The 17641-nt window shown below is 37.6% G+C and overlaps 2 protein-coding genes across 3 annotated transcripts in view; one reads left to right on the top strand and one right to left on the bottom strand.

Annotated features, from left to right (window-relative positions):
- LOC144650224 (uncharacterized) overlaps window positions 1-17641 on the top strand; it is a 196785-nt gene that overhangs the window by 107109 nt on the left and 72035 nt on the right. Inside the window, exon 2 of one of the 2 annotated variants that reach the window (XM_078509878.1) lies at window positions 4683-4694. The exons of the other annotated variant lie outside the window; for it this stretch is intronic. The gene's annotated coding sequence lies outside the window, so the exon portion shown is untranslated. Of the gene's footprint in view, window positions 1-4682; window positions 4695-17641 lie in introns of those variants that run through there. 2 annotated transcript variants of the gene reach the window in all.
- LOC144648440 (uncharacterized) lies at window positions 14937-15800 on the bottom strand. Its single transcript, XM_078507994.1, has one exon. The coding sequence runs from the start codon at window positions 15798-15800 to the stop codon at window positions 14937-14939; it is 864 nt and encodes a 287-aa protein (XP_078364120.1).

Below are 17641 nucleotides of genomic sequence, written 5' to 3'. Positions count from 1 at the left end.
AATCTCAAATGTTTAGCATTCGCCAGTAATATTAATGTCTTACTTAAACAATGGCTGCTAAGTTGCAATGTGGCCTCCTCCACTAACAATAAAGCAGTGACCCCTAGACCACTTTCTCAGGGTCGTCTTTCTTCTTGTGTCTTTGTTGCAGGGATCTTCAACTGGCAAAGTTCCTAAACTAGAAAGCAGTTCTTTGTTGGATCCTGTAAACTCTTCAAGCGCTTTAGAAATACAGACAACATATGTTAAAATAAATGACTAAAAAAACTTAAATTTTCTATTTTGTAGTTCCAGAAAATGTCAATATAAAGATATAGGCTGTTAAATTGTCATATCATGTTTGAGCCAAAGTTAAATGCTTAACAAAACTCTACGTGCAAATTTATCCTCATTCCGACGATCATTTATCACTCTCATGGTCAGTCAAGTAAGACAAATACATCCCATATCATGTAATAAGTATTGTGGGTTAAATTAAACCGCCCATTATCAGGAATTATCACGCATGTTTCCTTGTTTCTGCTTTTTAAATTTAATCTAATTGTAAAACTTAGTGAAAAAATTCAGCCTCTGCTGACATGCAGTTACCCGATTTGTCTGCTTCCTGTGTTTTCTGTGTTGTGTTTTGCCGCCAGGCAACGAACTTGCTCATCATAGAGGCTTGCTGAGTACACATTGACCCATGCTTTCTCCAGAGCTTTTCTGGCAGGTATGTTGATCGTGCAAAAACAACAATTAGAAACTGTTGTTCTACTGGTTAACAATTCTTTCGTAATTTTTGTTTTATTTTCTGTTTTCAGTTACAACAAAATCACAAATTAACAATACAGTCAAATATTCAACTTAGCAAGCAACCCCCAAACTCATTTAAACCATTGAATGCTAAATATATTGTAGTTTAAATTCTTAACTGCAGCATGGTGATGTAGTCCACTCATTAATTCCAGTTTTCCTTTATTATAAGGTTTTTATCACCTACTAAATCGGTCTTGGTGATGTCTGCTATTGCCAACCATGCCTGCCATTATGGATCATGCCATGGTTTTCCTCAATTGCGTGAGCGATTTCTTCCACCCTTTTCTCTTTTAACTTCCTGTCAAGCCAATTTGCAGGGGATTTCATCAGAATATTAATTTCTGACTAATTTATTCATTCATTCAAGCATCTGAATCTCCTTCTTTCATCCATGTGTTTTCAAATCTTTTAGGCGATGGCATTGCTTCCTAATCCAGCCTTAGACGACTATAGATAGATAGAATTTTAAGCGCTTAGTTTAAAATTGAAATGACTTATGAAGTGATGCAAAAAACAACACAGAATTATTCCCTTGCCTACAGTTGTTTGTTTTTGTATGTAGTTATGATTTGTTATGTTAAGGCTGGTTCTCATATGTTCACCCTGTTCTTTTATATCGCATTGATTGTTTGCAGATACTGAGACAAATGAAGACAAACAAAGTGATCATGGGTTCTCATGATCTCCCAATACGATGGGGGCGATCATATAAGAACCAGTCTTAAATAACCCTGGTAAGATACTGCATAGCAAACCTTTCAAAGGTTCCATCAGAATTTTAATTTCTGACTTATTTATTAATTCAATAAACATCTGAAATCTCCTTCTTTCATCCATGTGTTTTCTAATTCTTTGGGCGATGGCATTGCTTCCTAATCCAGCCTCAGATGACTATAGAATTTTAAACATATTATCTTGACCATTTAAACCACCTTATCGGTGTGGTAAATTGAAGGACTAGGTGTTCGAATTTCATATCACTTAAGGAAAACAGCATAATTTAAAAAAAAAAACTTTGTCAACACACTTAGCAGCACTCACGTTATGCCTGCGCAGTCCAGCACCATAAGAGAGCACACTTGGCCCTGCTCACAATACTTGTTTTTCCGCCTCTTAGATTCCTCCGGGCACACAACTTCACATACGTATTCGCATACAATTTTGTGTCTTATTATGTCCCTAGATGTAAAGGCGCATTTCCTGGCTTCTCGCAGATCACTAGACACATCTTGAAGCTTAAGAAATCAAAACATTCCCCTTAAATAAAGTGTTATTATTTTTGTAACCACAAACAGTAAATTATATTTTTATACACAAATTATCGTCACCTAATCAGCAGAGTGTCCATAATAAAGAATTAAGTTTATATAAATTTGCTCCCAGTGGGCAAAAGTAGCACTGTTGCCATGATTTAGAGAGTCCGTATCATAGACAATTTTTTCAATGATAATATGGATCCTTTTGTCGACTTTTAAAGATTACCTGTATTAAGACAGGAATCCGTAAGGAGAGGTTGGAAATGGCTGCTTACCTCGATTGGGGGAGTGGCGTAACCTTCAAAAAGCTGCCAGCATCAAACAAAGCTATTCCTTTTATACCTTTTCAGATCTGTGTTAAGCTTTAGATGGATATGCTCTTACAAACTGCGCAATCTCTATGTGCTTAAGTTGGTGAACAAAAGGAAAGCTTACTTTGCTACTTTGAAGTTACGATACTGTAGCGGTGGGGATTAGTAAGAAACCACGGGACACAGTTTAAACGGATTTTTCACGCGTTTATTCCAGTAACGAGCGGGGGTTAGCTCCACGACTCCACATTCAATGCATAAACACACTTCAAAATGCTGTCGAAAGACCACAAGTTATATTAGCCCTATAGGGCTCAATTACAATGCAATGCAATGTTTACCCTAATGGCGTGACCTGTGGTCATGCTTGTGTAATGCACCTAGAATAACAGAACTCTACTACACTACCGAGAAATCACATTTTCCTATTATTCTACACAAAACAGAAGTACTTCTTGCGAAAAGAAACCATTTTGTGTCTTTTTACATGATAACTGTATATGATCTGAAACCAAAGCGATTTCTCAACATTTGTAAGGACTTATCTGGTAAAGACTTTGCTCATTCATAAGGTGTTTGGTTTGGCCGTCACGCTCAGACCACATGGTCACAACACTTGTGTAATCCTGAAATATTTCTTTGGACGACACAAACTCTTGCTCTCCTGTAGATATAATCACTTCTTTTATCCCTGTCCAAGAACGGACATTTCGCTGCTCTTCTGTGCTTTAGGATAACTCTCCTAATATTGACAAACTTCGGAGGCATTTTCAAACTGTTTTCCATGTGCTCTGAAGTCAAGCTACAAACTCTGTATTTGGCAGTCACGGTTGCATGTTGATTGCACGAAAATACGACCATGTGCATGGGAATTCAGTCATTAAAATTAGCTTTGGTAACAGTCAAAAAGTGGAAATAAACCAGCCAAGACGTGGGAATTTAATTCTTCTGGTATAAGTGGAAGCATATACTTGTGTTGATAGATAGATAGAAACTATATTAAGAATGTCATCAACCACCTACATGGGAAAAACTCCCCCCACTAATACGGGGACATAACAAAATAGAGTTAAACTAAACGAAAATGCTAAAAAACTATAGCTATTTACAATATTTAAATTTAGATCTAAGTTAAAATATGTTATGAGGCTATGTACAGTGGTTTATTTAAGACAATAATACATACTAAATTCTTTAGGAGGAGCAGAGCAGACAGCCTCTGCACCCATCATCTAATAATGCATCAAGATTGTTAAGATTTCTGATGTTCATCTTAAAAATGCTGACAGATGTGGCCTCTCTTATGCTCTTTGGTAATTTTGACAACAATTTGGGCTCTAGATATCTGATCGAGTGCTTACCGTATTTCACCGAGTTAAACCTAGGCATTGTAAAGTCAGATTGTCTTAAGTTATACGTACTAGGGTTATTGCTAAAAAATTACAGAGATAATAGGGGCATAACTTATGTTTAACTTTATACATTAGTATAGCGAGATCTTAAAGTCGTCTATTAAGTAATGTGGGCAGTCTGGCCTTCTCGAGCAGTTGATTATAACTTGAGCTGTTATCCTTAAAAACTGCTCTGAGGCCTCTTTCTTGTATTTTTTCCAGTTTTATAGTTCTAGTCCAAAGGAAGTGTGTCCACTATTTCTTGAAATGCTTTCATGCCTTGAGCATTGTTTTGGAACCTTGGAGGTGAGGATTCCAGTGGCCATGTTTTTATTATGTGGTTGGTTATTTTCCTCTTCCTGCAACATATGGATTAAACTACTTATGCAATTCTGTTCATATTTTATTCACATTAATGCTAGCTACAAAACCTTTAGTATCTGGTTTTCTTCAGTACCTGTAAGGATTTGCTTTTTCAAATGAACACTGTCCATAGCCCTCTAGGCTAGCATCAGAGAAACGATGCAACTCACACTCCTGAATCTGTCCATCATCTGAAGCATCTCTGAATTTCCAGGTTTTCTAAGTTTACGACATCATTATGTGGTGATGCTAAAAGGTCCAATTACAAAACCAATAGAAATGCAGATAAAGAACACTGTAACTAGGTCGTAGCTAAGATTAGGTGGGAAAACTATTGTTAAATTGAGATCATGAATAATGGAGTAAATAATAATGACCTTTGAGTAGTATCCTTAACATATTAACTATTGGATAAATTTCAGTCCTTGCAGCCCCTGTCTTCAATTTAGTGTGTGAAGTCTCTTTGTACACAGTCTATCTAAAAGTCCATTAACTCCTCTGCAGTTTTTCTTTTAACATCTTGGTGTCGAGCTATATCCCAAACTAACACCTGAAAGAGAAAAAAGGGGAAGAGCAACGCACCTAGTAAGCATCAAAGCTTTTCTATATTACCTCAATTTAACCAGGCATATCTCAGAGCTGTAGAAATTATCTGCTAAGTTTACATGTTTGGTCCATCAGTAAGTTTGCCAGCCAGTCAGTAAATACTAAAAAATAACAATGAGATTAAAAACAATATTAAAATATGTATTAGAAATAAAAACATGTCAAATCAGAGAGTAAAAACATGATGATTGCTTTGTGAGAGGCATAAAACTCCAAGTAGCGAATAAATTGTTTTGAATAATAAATCTCAGTGTTTCTTTAAAGATTAACATGGAAACATCTTTAAGACGAGCACCTGACACGATGATCCATATTTTAAAGGCTTGGTACAAGAATTAAGCACACCTGCCAATAAAACATTGTACAGTTAAATAAAAAAGAAAATAAAAACAGCATTTAAATAAGTATTTGATATTATCATGGTAATACCTTGATTGATTAAATGCCCAGATGCCTTCACAACATCGCTATGGTGTTTATCACATAAACAAGAATAAATCCACTATAGCTGATTGACAACACTATAAGCCACAACACCATAGGTAGCAGTTTCATCGAAACTTTTGAAAGAACAACACTTTCTTGCTAGAGAAATGTATCGCTTATCTTAAACATCCATAAAAATATTATGTCGACTAATGGAAATTATATGTAAATCATGTTAACCTGTGTATAATCAATCCACATCTGCTCTCAGTCTGTTTTAAAGTCATTTACTTATGCCAAGGGTATGCAAGAGTAGCACCAAGCCTTTTAGGCTTACCCAAAATGATCCAGTCCTTTCACTGTAACCTTAAACAAAGAACTCAGTGGCTTCCTTGTTTAACACAACAATTTACGCTAGCTACAAAACCTTCTAAATCTGGTTTTCTTCAGTACCTGTATGGCTTTGCTTTTTCAAATGAACACTGTCCATAACTCTCTTGGCTAGCATCAGAGAAACTATGCAACTCGCACTCCTGAATCTGTCCATCATCTGAAGCATCTCTAAATTTTCAGGTTTTCTAAGTTTATGACATCATTACGTGGTGATGCTAAAAGGTCCAATTACAAAACCAATAGAAATGCAGATAAAGAACACTGTAACTAGGTCGTAGCTAAGATTAGGTGGGAAAACTGTTGTTGAATTGAGATCATGAATAATGGAGTAAATAATAAAGACCTTTGTCTAGTATCCTTAACATATTAACTATTGCATAAATAACAGTCCTTGCAGCCCCCATCTTCAATTTAGTGTGTTTAGTCTCTTTGTACACAGTTTATCTAAAAGCCCATTAACTCCTCTGCAGTTTTTCTTTAACATCTTGGTGTCGAGCTATATGTCAAACTAACACCTGAAAGAGAAAAAAGGGGAAGAGCAATGCACCTAGTAAGCATCAGGGCTTTTCTATATTACCTCAATTTAACCAGGCATTTCTCAGAGCTGTAGAAATTATCTGCTAAGTTTACATGTTTGGTCCATCAGTAAGTTTGCCAGCCAGTCAGTAAATACTAAAAAATAACAATGAGATTAAAAACAATATTAAAATATGTATTAGAAATGAAAACAATCAATCAATCAATCAATCAATCAATCAATCAATCAATCAATCAATCAATCAATCAAACTTTATTTATAGAGGGTTACACGTAATAGTTTTACAACTAATAAATTTGTGGCCCTCTCTAATGTACTAAAAAATTAAGAATCTACTATAAACAATAATCTAATTTAAAATTAAGTTAAAAATTTAAAAACTAGTCTAGTTTACAGTGAATGAGTTGGCGTTGGTGACTGACTGCTGCTCGACCTCAGGGAGTTTTCGGTTGCCAGAATTTGGTTTTTTGTTAAGGCAAATGTGGGCAAAAATTTTTTCCTCTGACATTTTTTGCCTGTTTGACTGTGTGCTTTGCACTCCCTTATTTCCTTGGCTTGTGACAAGAACCACAGCGACCACATTTTTTTCTCTGTTTTGGGTCTGCTTTCCAGTGGGGATCTCTTTACTGTTTTGGCTTCTTGTTTTTGCTGTCAACATTTACAGCTACCGCTTCTAAACCTGGGTTTGTTTGTGCTACAGTTTGGGTCTTATAGGCTGTACTTGTTTCTGTGGCTCGTATGTAATTGATGGCAATTTCTTGTGTGAGCTCATTGCATAAAATCACTGCTTTACGTTCTTATTGTCTATTCCACACACTCCTGTCTCTAATAAGACTATTGTAAAGGGTGCCAGATTTGCAGGTCTTGGCTTTTTTTGAAGGTCTGTCACAAACACGCCGATTGGTCTGCCAGTTTGTCTACAAGAAAAGAACAGATAGTGTTCATCATTACGTTCTTTTTTGGGAAACATTTGGCCTCGATTTTGTAATGACAGGTTCTATTTTGTTTTCCTAGCCTTCTGCGAAAGTGAAAGTGTCATACACTTCAAGCGCCTCTTCTCCTATGGTGTGTAGAAAGACTGTACATTATTTATCTTTGGTGAATAGCGCCAATCTTTTTTTCCACTTTTGCCAGTTTAAGGTGAGGTTCCCTTTTATTTATAAATGTCTGATAGGCTTCGCCTGTTCCATGATCGGCCACTTCTGACACCATGGCCACTTCTGACACCATGTAATAAATTGATTTGTTTAATGAACGGGTTTATGTGGTGTAGGAAACAAATGAAAAAAGTAGTGTTGACTAGCTCAAGGCATTTGTTTATCTGGGTGTCATCATACAGAAACATGGTTGATGTATGAAATTACATGTCAATCAAACATATCGGATATCAGTATTATTATTACAACACAAGGAGTAACAACGTTCAGTATTCTGAAGATGTTTGATAGTGTGAGAGGCCTTAACACTGGCTAAGTGCTCACATACATGTGTGGAAAAATGTTGGGTGGTTTCCCTGACATAATAGGCATTATATCCTGCACATACGAACTTATAAACTGCACACGAACGAAGCATTATAGCTTCTTAGCATTATAACTCACACATGCATGCAGGCAATACATTCTTGTGACATCTACTTTACAGCTATCAAGCTTGAGCGTTCAGAAAAGATCAATAAAACATTCATATATATAAATATATATACAACATAGAATAGTAGAGTCGGACTAATTCAAAACCATTTATTCGCTACTCTGAGTTTCATGCCTCATGCGAGGCAATCATCAGGCGACTGCCAGAAAAAACAGTTACATGAAAAGATATATAAATTTGAAAATAGGGAACAATGAGTACTTGCGTGACATGTCAAGATGTTATTGGACGGAAAAAATCTATATTAAGCCAACACGGTATTTAACAAGAATGTCTTAGAGTGTCTACAGATCGAAGTCAGTTCATTTCTATGATTGAGTGTTGACATTTCTGGTTTGCAAATTATAAAATATTTCTCACAAAGACACAGATTACATTTTTTGTTGATATTAGAATACGATCGTGCTTGTCTTATTTTCGGCCATCTTATCTCGTAATTGATTTTCCGGTCCTTGAGACTCCATATATACTTGCTGAGCTCGGTTGCATTCTTGTACCGTTGGTTTCGGTAACGTATGTATGGTTTCGGTAACGATCTTTGAATGTCGTGTCACAAAGACCGATGTAGGCCTCTTTTGACTGAGGGGTGGTGACCTCTGCTTGATAAATAATGTTCCGCTCTTTACAATTTCTTTCAAGTGGACAAGAGTTCTTTTTTCGGCAATTGCAGTTGTTGACTTCTTTGGATGGATTAACAGGTTTGCTAATTTGAGCTTTGTTGTGGCTAGAGATTATAGATTTAACGTTGCTCATACAGCTATAGCTCAGCTTAAGAGTGTTCCGGTTAAAGATTTTGTGAAGAGGGCTGGTTTTTGGAAAGTGCTGATCGATGAGTGAAAGAAAGCATTTGCCGACTTTGGTATCCATATTTTGGCTGTATGGCGGGTTGAACCATGTTATGTTCCTTTGCCGATTTCTTCTCGCTTTTGGTGCATCGGGAGCTGTGTAAGCAGCTGTGCTGTTTGTAAGACAGGGTGTATTCATAGCCACTTTTGTTAAGCGCGTCTTGGTAAATGCTTTTGGCCTCGTCGAAACATTCTTTGTCAGAAGATATTTGCGAAAGACGTTTTTGATCGATTCAGGGATGTTTCTTAGGATAGAGGGTGGGTGGTTAGACTGCTTGTGTACATACAACGGTACATTTCCTTCTTTTGTGTTGGAGGTGTTCTCCGGTTTTAGTCGAGAGTGACATCAACGTACGTGTGTTGACGCCCCCAGTTCTTTCTTTATTTTTAAAGGTATTTTCTAGTATTTATAGCTGTATTTCCGTTAGTGACGTGCTCAAAACTCATCGCTTGTTAGGATTGCCTTCATCTTACTCCGGCTCCTAGAATGACATCTCTCGGTGCTCGCCCTAGGCATTCACGTAGCTGTACCTATAGCGACTCGCATGCTAGGCGTCCCCAACCGCTACGTCAGATCAGCCGGCTACCTTCTTGGACTTGGTTTTCAGCTATCTTTGTGCGGCCGTCACCAAAGTAGTTTTTTCTTTTCGTATTTTCTGCCGTGTTGCCGGTTCCTTTTCACGCTAGGTTCGTCACGCTTCCATTGTCTATTTACCAATCTCTTTTAGATTGTGTAGTGTTATCATTCATACACACTTTGTGATGTTCTCGGCATCTTCTTTGCGTATATTAAGTTTATCTTTTCTGGACAATTTTTCGCTCTATCATATGTAGCTATGCTTGTCTTCTTTATTTACTATGTTTTCCCTACTTCCTCTACTACTACTACTACTACTACTACTCACCTCTATTACTACTACTCTACGTCTTTCTACCATCGCTACTACGAACTTTTTTCGTCGCTACCTGTGTAATTCTTAACATTGAACTGTGATTAATGTGTTTTATCATCATCATGGGCAGTCTTCGTCTCGCCAGCGCTATTCCTGTAATTGTTAAGTTTCTATATGCGCAACCTTGGAATCTTGGCACTACAACGTTGGCCTCTACTGTAATCTTTAGATCATTCACGAAAAATTTTACACAATCTTTCTTAATTCTCTCGATCTCTCGGGGCGTTTTATTGAATGCATGACAGCCCGTCATCGCGATAAAGGCCAATGTTGCTTCCGTACTTTTGGGTAAGGAGGGATAAGATGCAGCAGCCAACCAGCTCGCAGGTTTCAGCGCCATCAAACGACCCCATGGTTACATCGAATCGATCACTGGAAGCTTTCTTTTCCCACCGGATGTTGTCACTGAACAGCAGTGACCTTTTGGCGTGGATAATGATGTCACGCTCGTGTGCGCTGATGGGTCGGTAGCTATTAGCAAAATCGAGCGCCTTGCAGAGTAGCTCTCGGTAATTGACGGGTAAAAATCGCACATGTCAAAACATATGAAAGAGAGTGTTTCTTTGTGCTGTAAGCCGTTGAACCATTTTAGTACGCTCGACGTATTTTTCCACTGGTTGATTTGCGTTTTATTGATGATGGCGGTGTTGATGTCATCAAGGATTTGTTTGCTCAGTCATACACTTGACTTGTTAAGCTTAAAGTCCTGATGCAACAAAAATCATTTACTCTGTCCTTGTAGACTTTCGTTTTTTTTTTCACATTTGCGGCACAATCACTGAAATCTGTTTGGAGCTTTCCACATTTTAGCATTTCTATAAGCTTAAATTAAGCTCATGTCAACAATGTCAACATGCAAAAAGAAACGAGAAGCAATGCAACCCAAACTGTTCAAAAGTGAACAACAAAGGGACTGCGAATGGTTATTATAGCTTAACCGGCTTGCTCTAATCTGACAAATTTCAAATAGTCTTTAACAAGGGAATGAGCAACTGGGTTAGAATAATAAATCCATCCCAGACTTACAGATGGACCTCAAACCATCCATAAAGAGCAGACTGACCCGGCTGCTATGGTTTTGGACAGGTACAAGAACCGCTTGAACACTAGGAAGAATGCACTACAGTATACGTTCTACCTGTCACTGTTGCGACAGTCCTGTTTCTTATGGTCCAAAATTATAAGGACCACACTTGTCAGGCACTTTAAACGAGTTTAATCTTTGTATTTTTCTCTATAAACTGTGGCAAAATAGGAAATAAAAAGATAAAAGTGTTTGAACATTTTTGTTGAGAACAAATAAAATTTCAATGACAGTAGCAACAATGGTTTGTTCAATATGTTGTTCAAGAGTGAGAAAGGAGTATGCAAGATTTTAAAAGGTGAAGTGTGGCAAAACTTGCTTTTTAAACGTCTTCACGCAGCATTTAAGGAAGGAGGTATTCTAAACAAGAAACAGTAAAATGTTGTGTCAAAAACTGTTAATATTAATATTAATAAATATAAAAGGGTCTAGGACACAGTTTAGGTAAACTCCTTAAAAGTTCTATGACACAAGTTTTTTTTTGTAAAACGCTCATCACATTTGATTGAGGAGCATTAACAATAACTTCACTAGAGTTCAGCCTTCAAAAGTATACATAATTATTTTATGGTCCAAAATTACAAGGGCCACACTCATCGGGGAATTTTAACAAGTTCGATATTTGTATTTTGCTTTATTAACCGTGGCAAAATAGGAAATAGTTTAAATATGGTAATAACATTTGGACATTTTTTGCCGAGAACAAATAAAATTTCAATGACATTAGCAACAATGGTTTGTACCAAGCTTGTTTCTTGATAATTACTGTACAGGACATGAGATAAAAGCTGCATACAGTTTAAAAATAATTCGGAAAGTATTACACTTCACACTTACCATTAGGTATGTACAGTTGAGCAACCCAGTAGGAAACTACCTCTCTGGAACCTATATTTGCATTCACACGCTGTAAACACTACCTTTATTGTTATTCAGGGCTAGAGGCATTGTTGTCACCTGTTACCTGTTATTTTAAGAACCAATGAGTTTACTTGTTCTGAGAGGTAGTGGACAACCAGTCCATTTGGCAACGACAACGATTTAAATTTTAGGGTGTGTACCCACTTGTGGCCATCCTAGACAACCTCTTGGTTTTCCCCTGGCCTACAAATAGGCCACACGGTCCCATCCACAAATCCAAAGCAGTTGGAGAGTGCTGCACCCTTGGCAGCTACAGCATCAGCATAAACCTGGAGCTTATCTCTGCTGAGAAGTTCTTGATTCCATTCTGTTATCTTTGAGTGGTGGTTATGGTAGATCCACTTCTCAAAACGGGTTGTGATCATTCTCATCTCTGGCACCGCACATACAAACCAGTGGATCATATTGCTCAGACCACATGGGTATGCAAACCGTTTTAAGACTATGCACAGCCTATCAATCTGGTCGGCCTTTGTTCTTTGCTTGCAGGACAGACACTCCGGTAATCGAAGGGCGTCAGCAAGTCAAGGAATGTCCATTTTTCTCACTCTAAACTCATGGAAACACTCGGTTTTGTCCATTTTATCGAGGTCAAATCACTGGGAGACCACATAGTTAAGGAATTGAATAAATTAATAAAATCTACACTTATTAACTAAAAAAAGCTAAAAACTATTGAAAAACCTAAGTGCGATCGCAATCAGTAAACAAACCTACACCACAGGGGACCTAAAGGCTTTTTTACTGTAGTTATTCATAATCTTAATTACCTGCGTTCCTGTGTTTTTTTTCACTGGTTTGGGGACGATTTGAATCAGAGCGAAGGCGGTTTATGTGGGGTTATCGGTCTATCGCAATGTCAATACGACACGCCTCAATTATTTCTCAACTTTTACTAATTGTTAATAATTGTTGTTATTAACTATTAACTCCCCTCGTGGGAGAGAAGAGAGAAGGAGACAAGGGATGAAACTAAAAATTGAAACTAAATTCAAGGCATAATTCTCTTATTTCTCAACAAAATCTGCCAAAACTTTACAGATCAGGTAAATAAAAGTTAAATAAACATGTGAAAACTGTTTTGTTTGTTTTGACTCCCTATTTCCCGAATAGGTTTGGTTTGTCTTATGTTGTGGCTTTTCGTCCGATCTGTGACTACACTTGACTTGACCGGAAGTGATTTTAATGCAGAGTGTATGTTCATCATCAAAGTAGTTCTTTTGTTCTCATGACAGACTCTTGTTTTTCTTTGACAGTCGCGTGTGTTAGAAATATGAAACAGATCTCTCCACGCGGATTACCTGGTCTTCCCACAAGATAAATTTCACGTTTGTTTGTCAGTGTGGAGTCAGTGTGGACCAAACATAGAATGCTGTCCAAGTCTGTGATGGTTTTGACTTGGTTTTGGATGTCGTTTAATGGAACTTTTCTCCCCGCCATGAGAATTTCGACCTTCAAATAGTTGTTGATTCACGCACTACGGGATTTCCACTTAGACGGTCTCTGCTGACACTGATTACTTCGACATATTCCACTGCCTTTTTTCCCCAATAAAAATCGAACTTAGGGTTGTAGGCTTGCAGGGTGTGCCATGTTGAAGGAACTACAGCGTCACTAGCTGAGCAGTTAGGAGTAGACCTCGGAGCCAAATTTAAATAAACCTTCTTTCTACCTCCTTCGTAACTTATTCCTGCTTCTCTGATTTTTGGGAATACCTTTTTATAAATTCTGCAAATTTCGAAATGTGCCAGGCAATTTTCTTTGTCTGAGGTTGCTGTTTGGTAACACTTAATAAGATCGCTAACAGATGTAGTTTTTCCACTGACACTGCTTTAAACCATAAGAAATAAAACCCTATGAATTAGGAATTGCCAACGGTGGGTATGTGAGTATATTTGATTTAAGCCAGGATAAATAGAAGCGGCATCCGTTGCTAGTATCTTAAAACCATTAACCCAAAATTTAAAATCTTAAATTGAATAATTTGTAACATTGTAAGGAGAAATATTTATTCACTGCCTATTCACTGATTTACTTTCTATAATCTCGCCCGAGAGCAAAATGTAAGCTTACAAAAGCTAAAATATGTTATACTTTTACACATAATACTTTTACACATAAATGTGCTTTTTATTTCGAAAACAGCTGAGCGAAACAAATGGAAATTCAAATACTCACCAGTGAACAAAGTTGAAATTAAATGTATTTGAACCATGATTTTAGCGTGTCGCGTTAATCGCCGCCAAAGGCTGTCGGCTCGTGTTTTCTCACGCATATCCACGCGCAAGACTGGTTGTATCAACTGTAGTCACAGATTGTACGACGGCTCGTAGTAAGTTTCACCCCTTGTCTCTCTTCTCATGACCGTTAAATTAAAACACAAAACTCCCTGCGAGGAAAGTTAGTAGTAAAAGGTGTAAGTAACTTGAGTTAATAACAATTGAAACTTGAGGTGCGTGGTATTGACATTGCAACAGATCAATTACCGTTTAAAACTCACAATGTGAACTGCCTTCCTTCTGATTCAAATCGCCACCAAACCGGTGAAAAAAGACACAGGAACACAGGTAAATAAGAACATTTTTATGTTAAGATTATGAATAATTAATACAGCGTTTGGGTTCCCTGTGCCTACACGAATGAAAAACAGACTAAAGATGCAGAAATAGTCACGCAATGCAATTGCACATCCAAGAAAACTGACTAAATGTTTACTAAATGTCTCTTAGGTCTTAGTGTCCCTGTCCTCTTTGCTTGAACATTCCTTCAACAAAAAGATAGAGCTTGTCAATAGGCCTTTCATACAATCTGACTTTGTGCACATTTTCACTCAGCAAACAAAACCTCTTTTGACTTTCAAAGGAATGACATGATGGCAAAGTTTACTTGTCATTTCACAAGGGTTTAGTCCACCACATAGCTTATATGCCTCCAACTCTTTCACGAGCACAGAGACTGTTACATTGCACATCGTCTGTTAGTACTGTATCTGAGGCACTAATAAGATTGCTCATGAGATTTATCATCATATGGTTCTGCTGTGCCAGCAGGTTGATCATGAGTTGATCATCAGCTGCTTCTTGTTTTACATATGATCTCTGTGTGTTTTTTAACTTCACATCATTTCTTTCTAAATTAGTCCTTTGTAGCATAACTTTGAACTGGTACCCAACATAATCTTTTCAATTAGAACAGGAAGGTGACAGGATCAATGTTTCATAAAAAAAGTATTGAGATGGAAGCAGCTTGAAGCATGATTGTGAAAATAAAGAATGAATGTTTGAAACTCAGAGTTAATCATATCAGGTCACTCTTTCAACATCTAGCTGGCTGATCCATAAGATTCTATCATTATAACTGATAAAGTTGATGCTACTTAGGAATTGCAGAACAGTTTTGACCTATACAGGGTAGTGCAAGTGCAAGCTATAAATCGTTGTCTTATTGCAAACACGGAATGTAGATGGTGGTCCTCCACATATGCAATAAGGTTGTTCAATGCAACCTTCCTTCCTGTCTTCAGCATGTCGCCATTTCTCTGGAACCACTGCCTGTTTCGTTTTCTTGTCTAGACCTACATGAAAGAATACTACACTTGTGCCACCTTTTTTCAAGTGGTAGGCAACATCGACAATATCCTTTCTCTCAACACAGTATACAATGCCGCACTGATTGGGATACTCATTCTTAATAAATGGAACAATTGCCTGCATGCCATCTGACTTCTTTCCCTCAACATGATACAATAAAGTGGGTCGATTCAAGGACTGCCTGATAATACTTGTCTCTTCTGCAGCCACTTGTAAACTATTTACAATTACTTGTTCAGTCTGTGGCGTTGACGTTTTAGTCATTGCCAGGATAGGGCATCCAAATGCCTGTAACTTCCAAAGTTCTGAATAACTAGGACGGAAGTGGAAGCCCCAGGAGTCAATGCAATGCACCTCATCAATGACCAGAAAGTTAATCAAATTTTCACTAGCCAGTTTTTGCAACAAATTAAACACGGCAGGGGCAAGCACTGTTTCAGGTGTTGCAAAAAGGAAATGGTATTCAGGAGGATTTGATTGAAGTTTCCTCTTTGCAATTTCCCTATCAGCTTCCTCCATATCTGACATGAAATAACGCACATTCAAGCCTTGTTGTCGCATTCTCTCCACTTGGTCTAATAGCAGAGCAAGTAGGGGGAAGATAACAATGGTAACGTTTGGCTCCATTAATGCAGGCACTGCATAGCAGATGGTTTTACCACCCCCTGTAGGCATTATGAGCAGCGTGTTTTTACCATTTAAAATTGAGTCAACTGTTTCCCTTTGGCATCCTCTAAAATCTTGCAGGTGAAATATGCCTCTCAGCAGGTCAAGGGCTTTGTCACCAGTAAGGGTTCAAAAAAAACCACCCAAACCGGGGGGGGGGGTTACTTTGACTGGTGCATAACTTCAATATGCTCGCCTTCAACAATTTCTGGGACTGTGTACTCTTGAAGTGGGGTGACTGTAATATCCTAAAAAAACAAAAACAAAAAACAAATTGTTCATCAGTGTCCTACTTTCAATCAAGCAAGTTGTCATCATTATAACAATTTAGAAGTAATTTGTAAGAGTCAAATCAGCAAATTATGTCATTCTCTATAATTTAGACACTGGAATTACATTTGGAAATTTAAAAGATGAATTGAGGCCTAAAAGATGAGACATCTTTAAATGAAAAACTGCTGGATTTAATGAACAAAACTTTTTATAAGGGATTTTATTTAAGATATTTTATTGTTAAAAAAATATTGCTATACATAAAGATTTTTTTAATAAACAAGCGAGACAGGATACCTACCCTTTTAACAAAAATGGCTTCAGTAATCACAATTGGTATAGGCCTTTCGTTGACAATCCTTTTTGAGTGCCATACGTTGAAACGAATGCATAAACCACGTTTTTGACTTCGATTACTTCGGGGTTCCCTTCGCCATAAGCCGTTGATTGACCAAAGTGCATAAGAATTACACCAGTGAACTTTGCACATTCCGTTGGATCTTTGGAAGTTATTTCAATAAATGAACATCCGGCAAAATTAGTGGAAACCGTATAACGTTCGTAGCTCTGGATGAATATATATATAAAAAAAAAAACACAAAATAAGCTCTACGACCATGCATGGGAAGGATGTCAAAACATATGTAAATAAGGATTTATATATTCCAAGTTGAATAGTGCGTACAATAATGCTCTTTACAAACCTCGCCCCGGCGAAAAGTGGACAACCATTCTACATGTTTCATAGTTTCCTCGCCGTGCTTGAGTCTTAATAATCGCCACGCTTGCCGCTCGATGTTTTCATCACGTAAACGTCCAATACGATCTGCTGCGTGTTTCGTACGATAATGCTGGGCAAGCCCTGTTTCTTCATAAAATAATGATCCACCAAGCTGCGCTGCACAACTAACATGAGGACAAGGGAGTTTTTTGTCCAAATACGCCCGATGAAATGGCTTAATTTCCAAATTGGAAATTGCATAATCATCCGCCATTAATCCGTCCACCATTTTGAAAACAGGATTTTCCAGTCGTCTTCTCTCCTTCTTCCTGCCCATCATCCCCTGCTCCCCCACCTCGCGCGCCTGCTTCTCCCTTTGCCGCATGCTATATGAAGACGACTGGGGACGAGTCAGCTAAAAAGTATAAAGGGCAAATAACCAGGGAGCTCCGCTTTTAGGCTTGCCTAAATCTATATATTAGCTTTATGGTAAGTTTTGCTATAAAAAATACCACAGAAATATCTATAGTTAAATGTAAAATATTAGACAACCATGACAACATAAGTATGACACAAGTGAGAACTAAAAACTAACTGCAGAAATATCTATAGTTAAATTTCAAAAATTAGATAACCATGACAACATAAGTATGACTCTAGTGAGAACTATAGAGCTTTGGTTAAGTGTTCCATTCCCATTCTTACTCCTACTTTCCTGGAGCAAATACAAGGTTTCAATCTTCACAATGAGCTCTAAAATTCTCCCGGGGAACCTACGTGCATCATTTATTTCTTCCTTGATTTCGTCATTCTTCTGTAAGGCATCTTGATCGCATTATATCCATTTGATCATGCA

The sequence above is a fragment of the Oculina patagonica genome, chromosome 4 (genome assembly GCF_052425735.1).
Source record: "Oculina patagonica isolate OP01 chromosome 4, crgOcupat, whole genome shotgun sequence".
NCBI classification, from domain to species: Eukaryota; Metazoa; Cnidaria; class Anthozoa; order Scleractinia; family Oculinidae; genus Oculina; species Oculina patagonica.
Note: the sequence above shows the minus strand (reverse complement) of the source record. Positions and strands in the feature narration are given on the sequence as shown.

What these genes read in the sequence shown, in the direction of transcription:
- LOC144648440 (XM_078507994.1), bottom strand. Translation starts at nt 15,800, where the DNA reads ATGCCTACAGGGGGTGGTAAAACCATCTGCTATGCAGTGCCTGCATTA.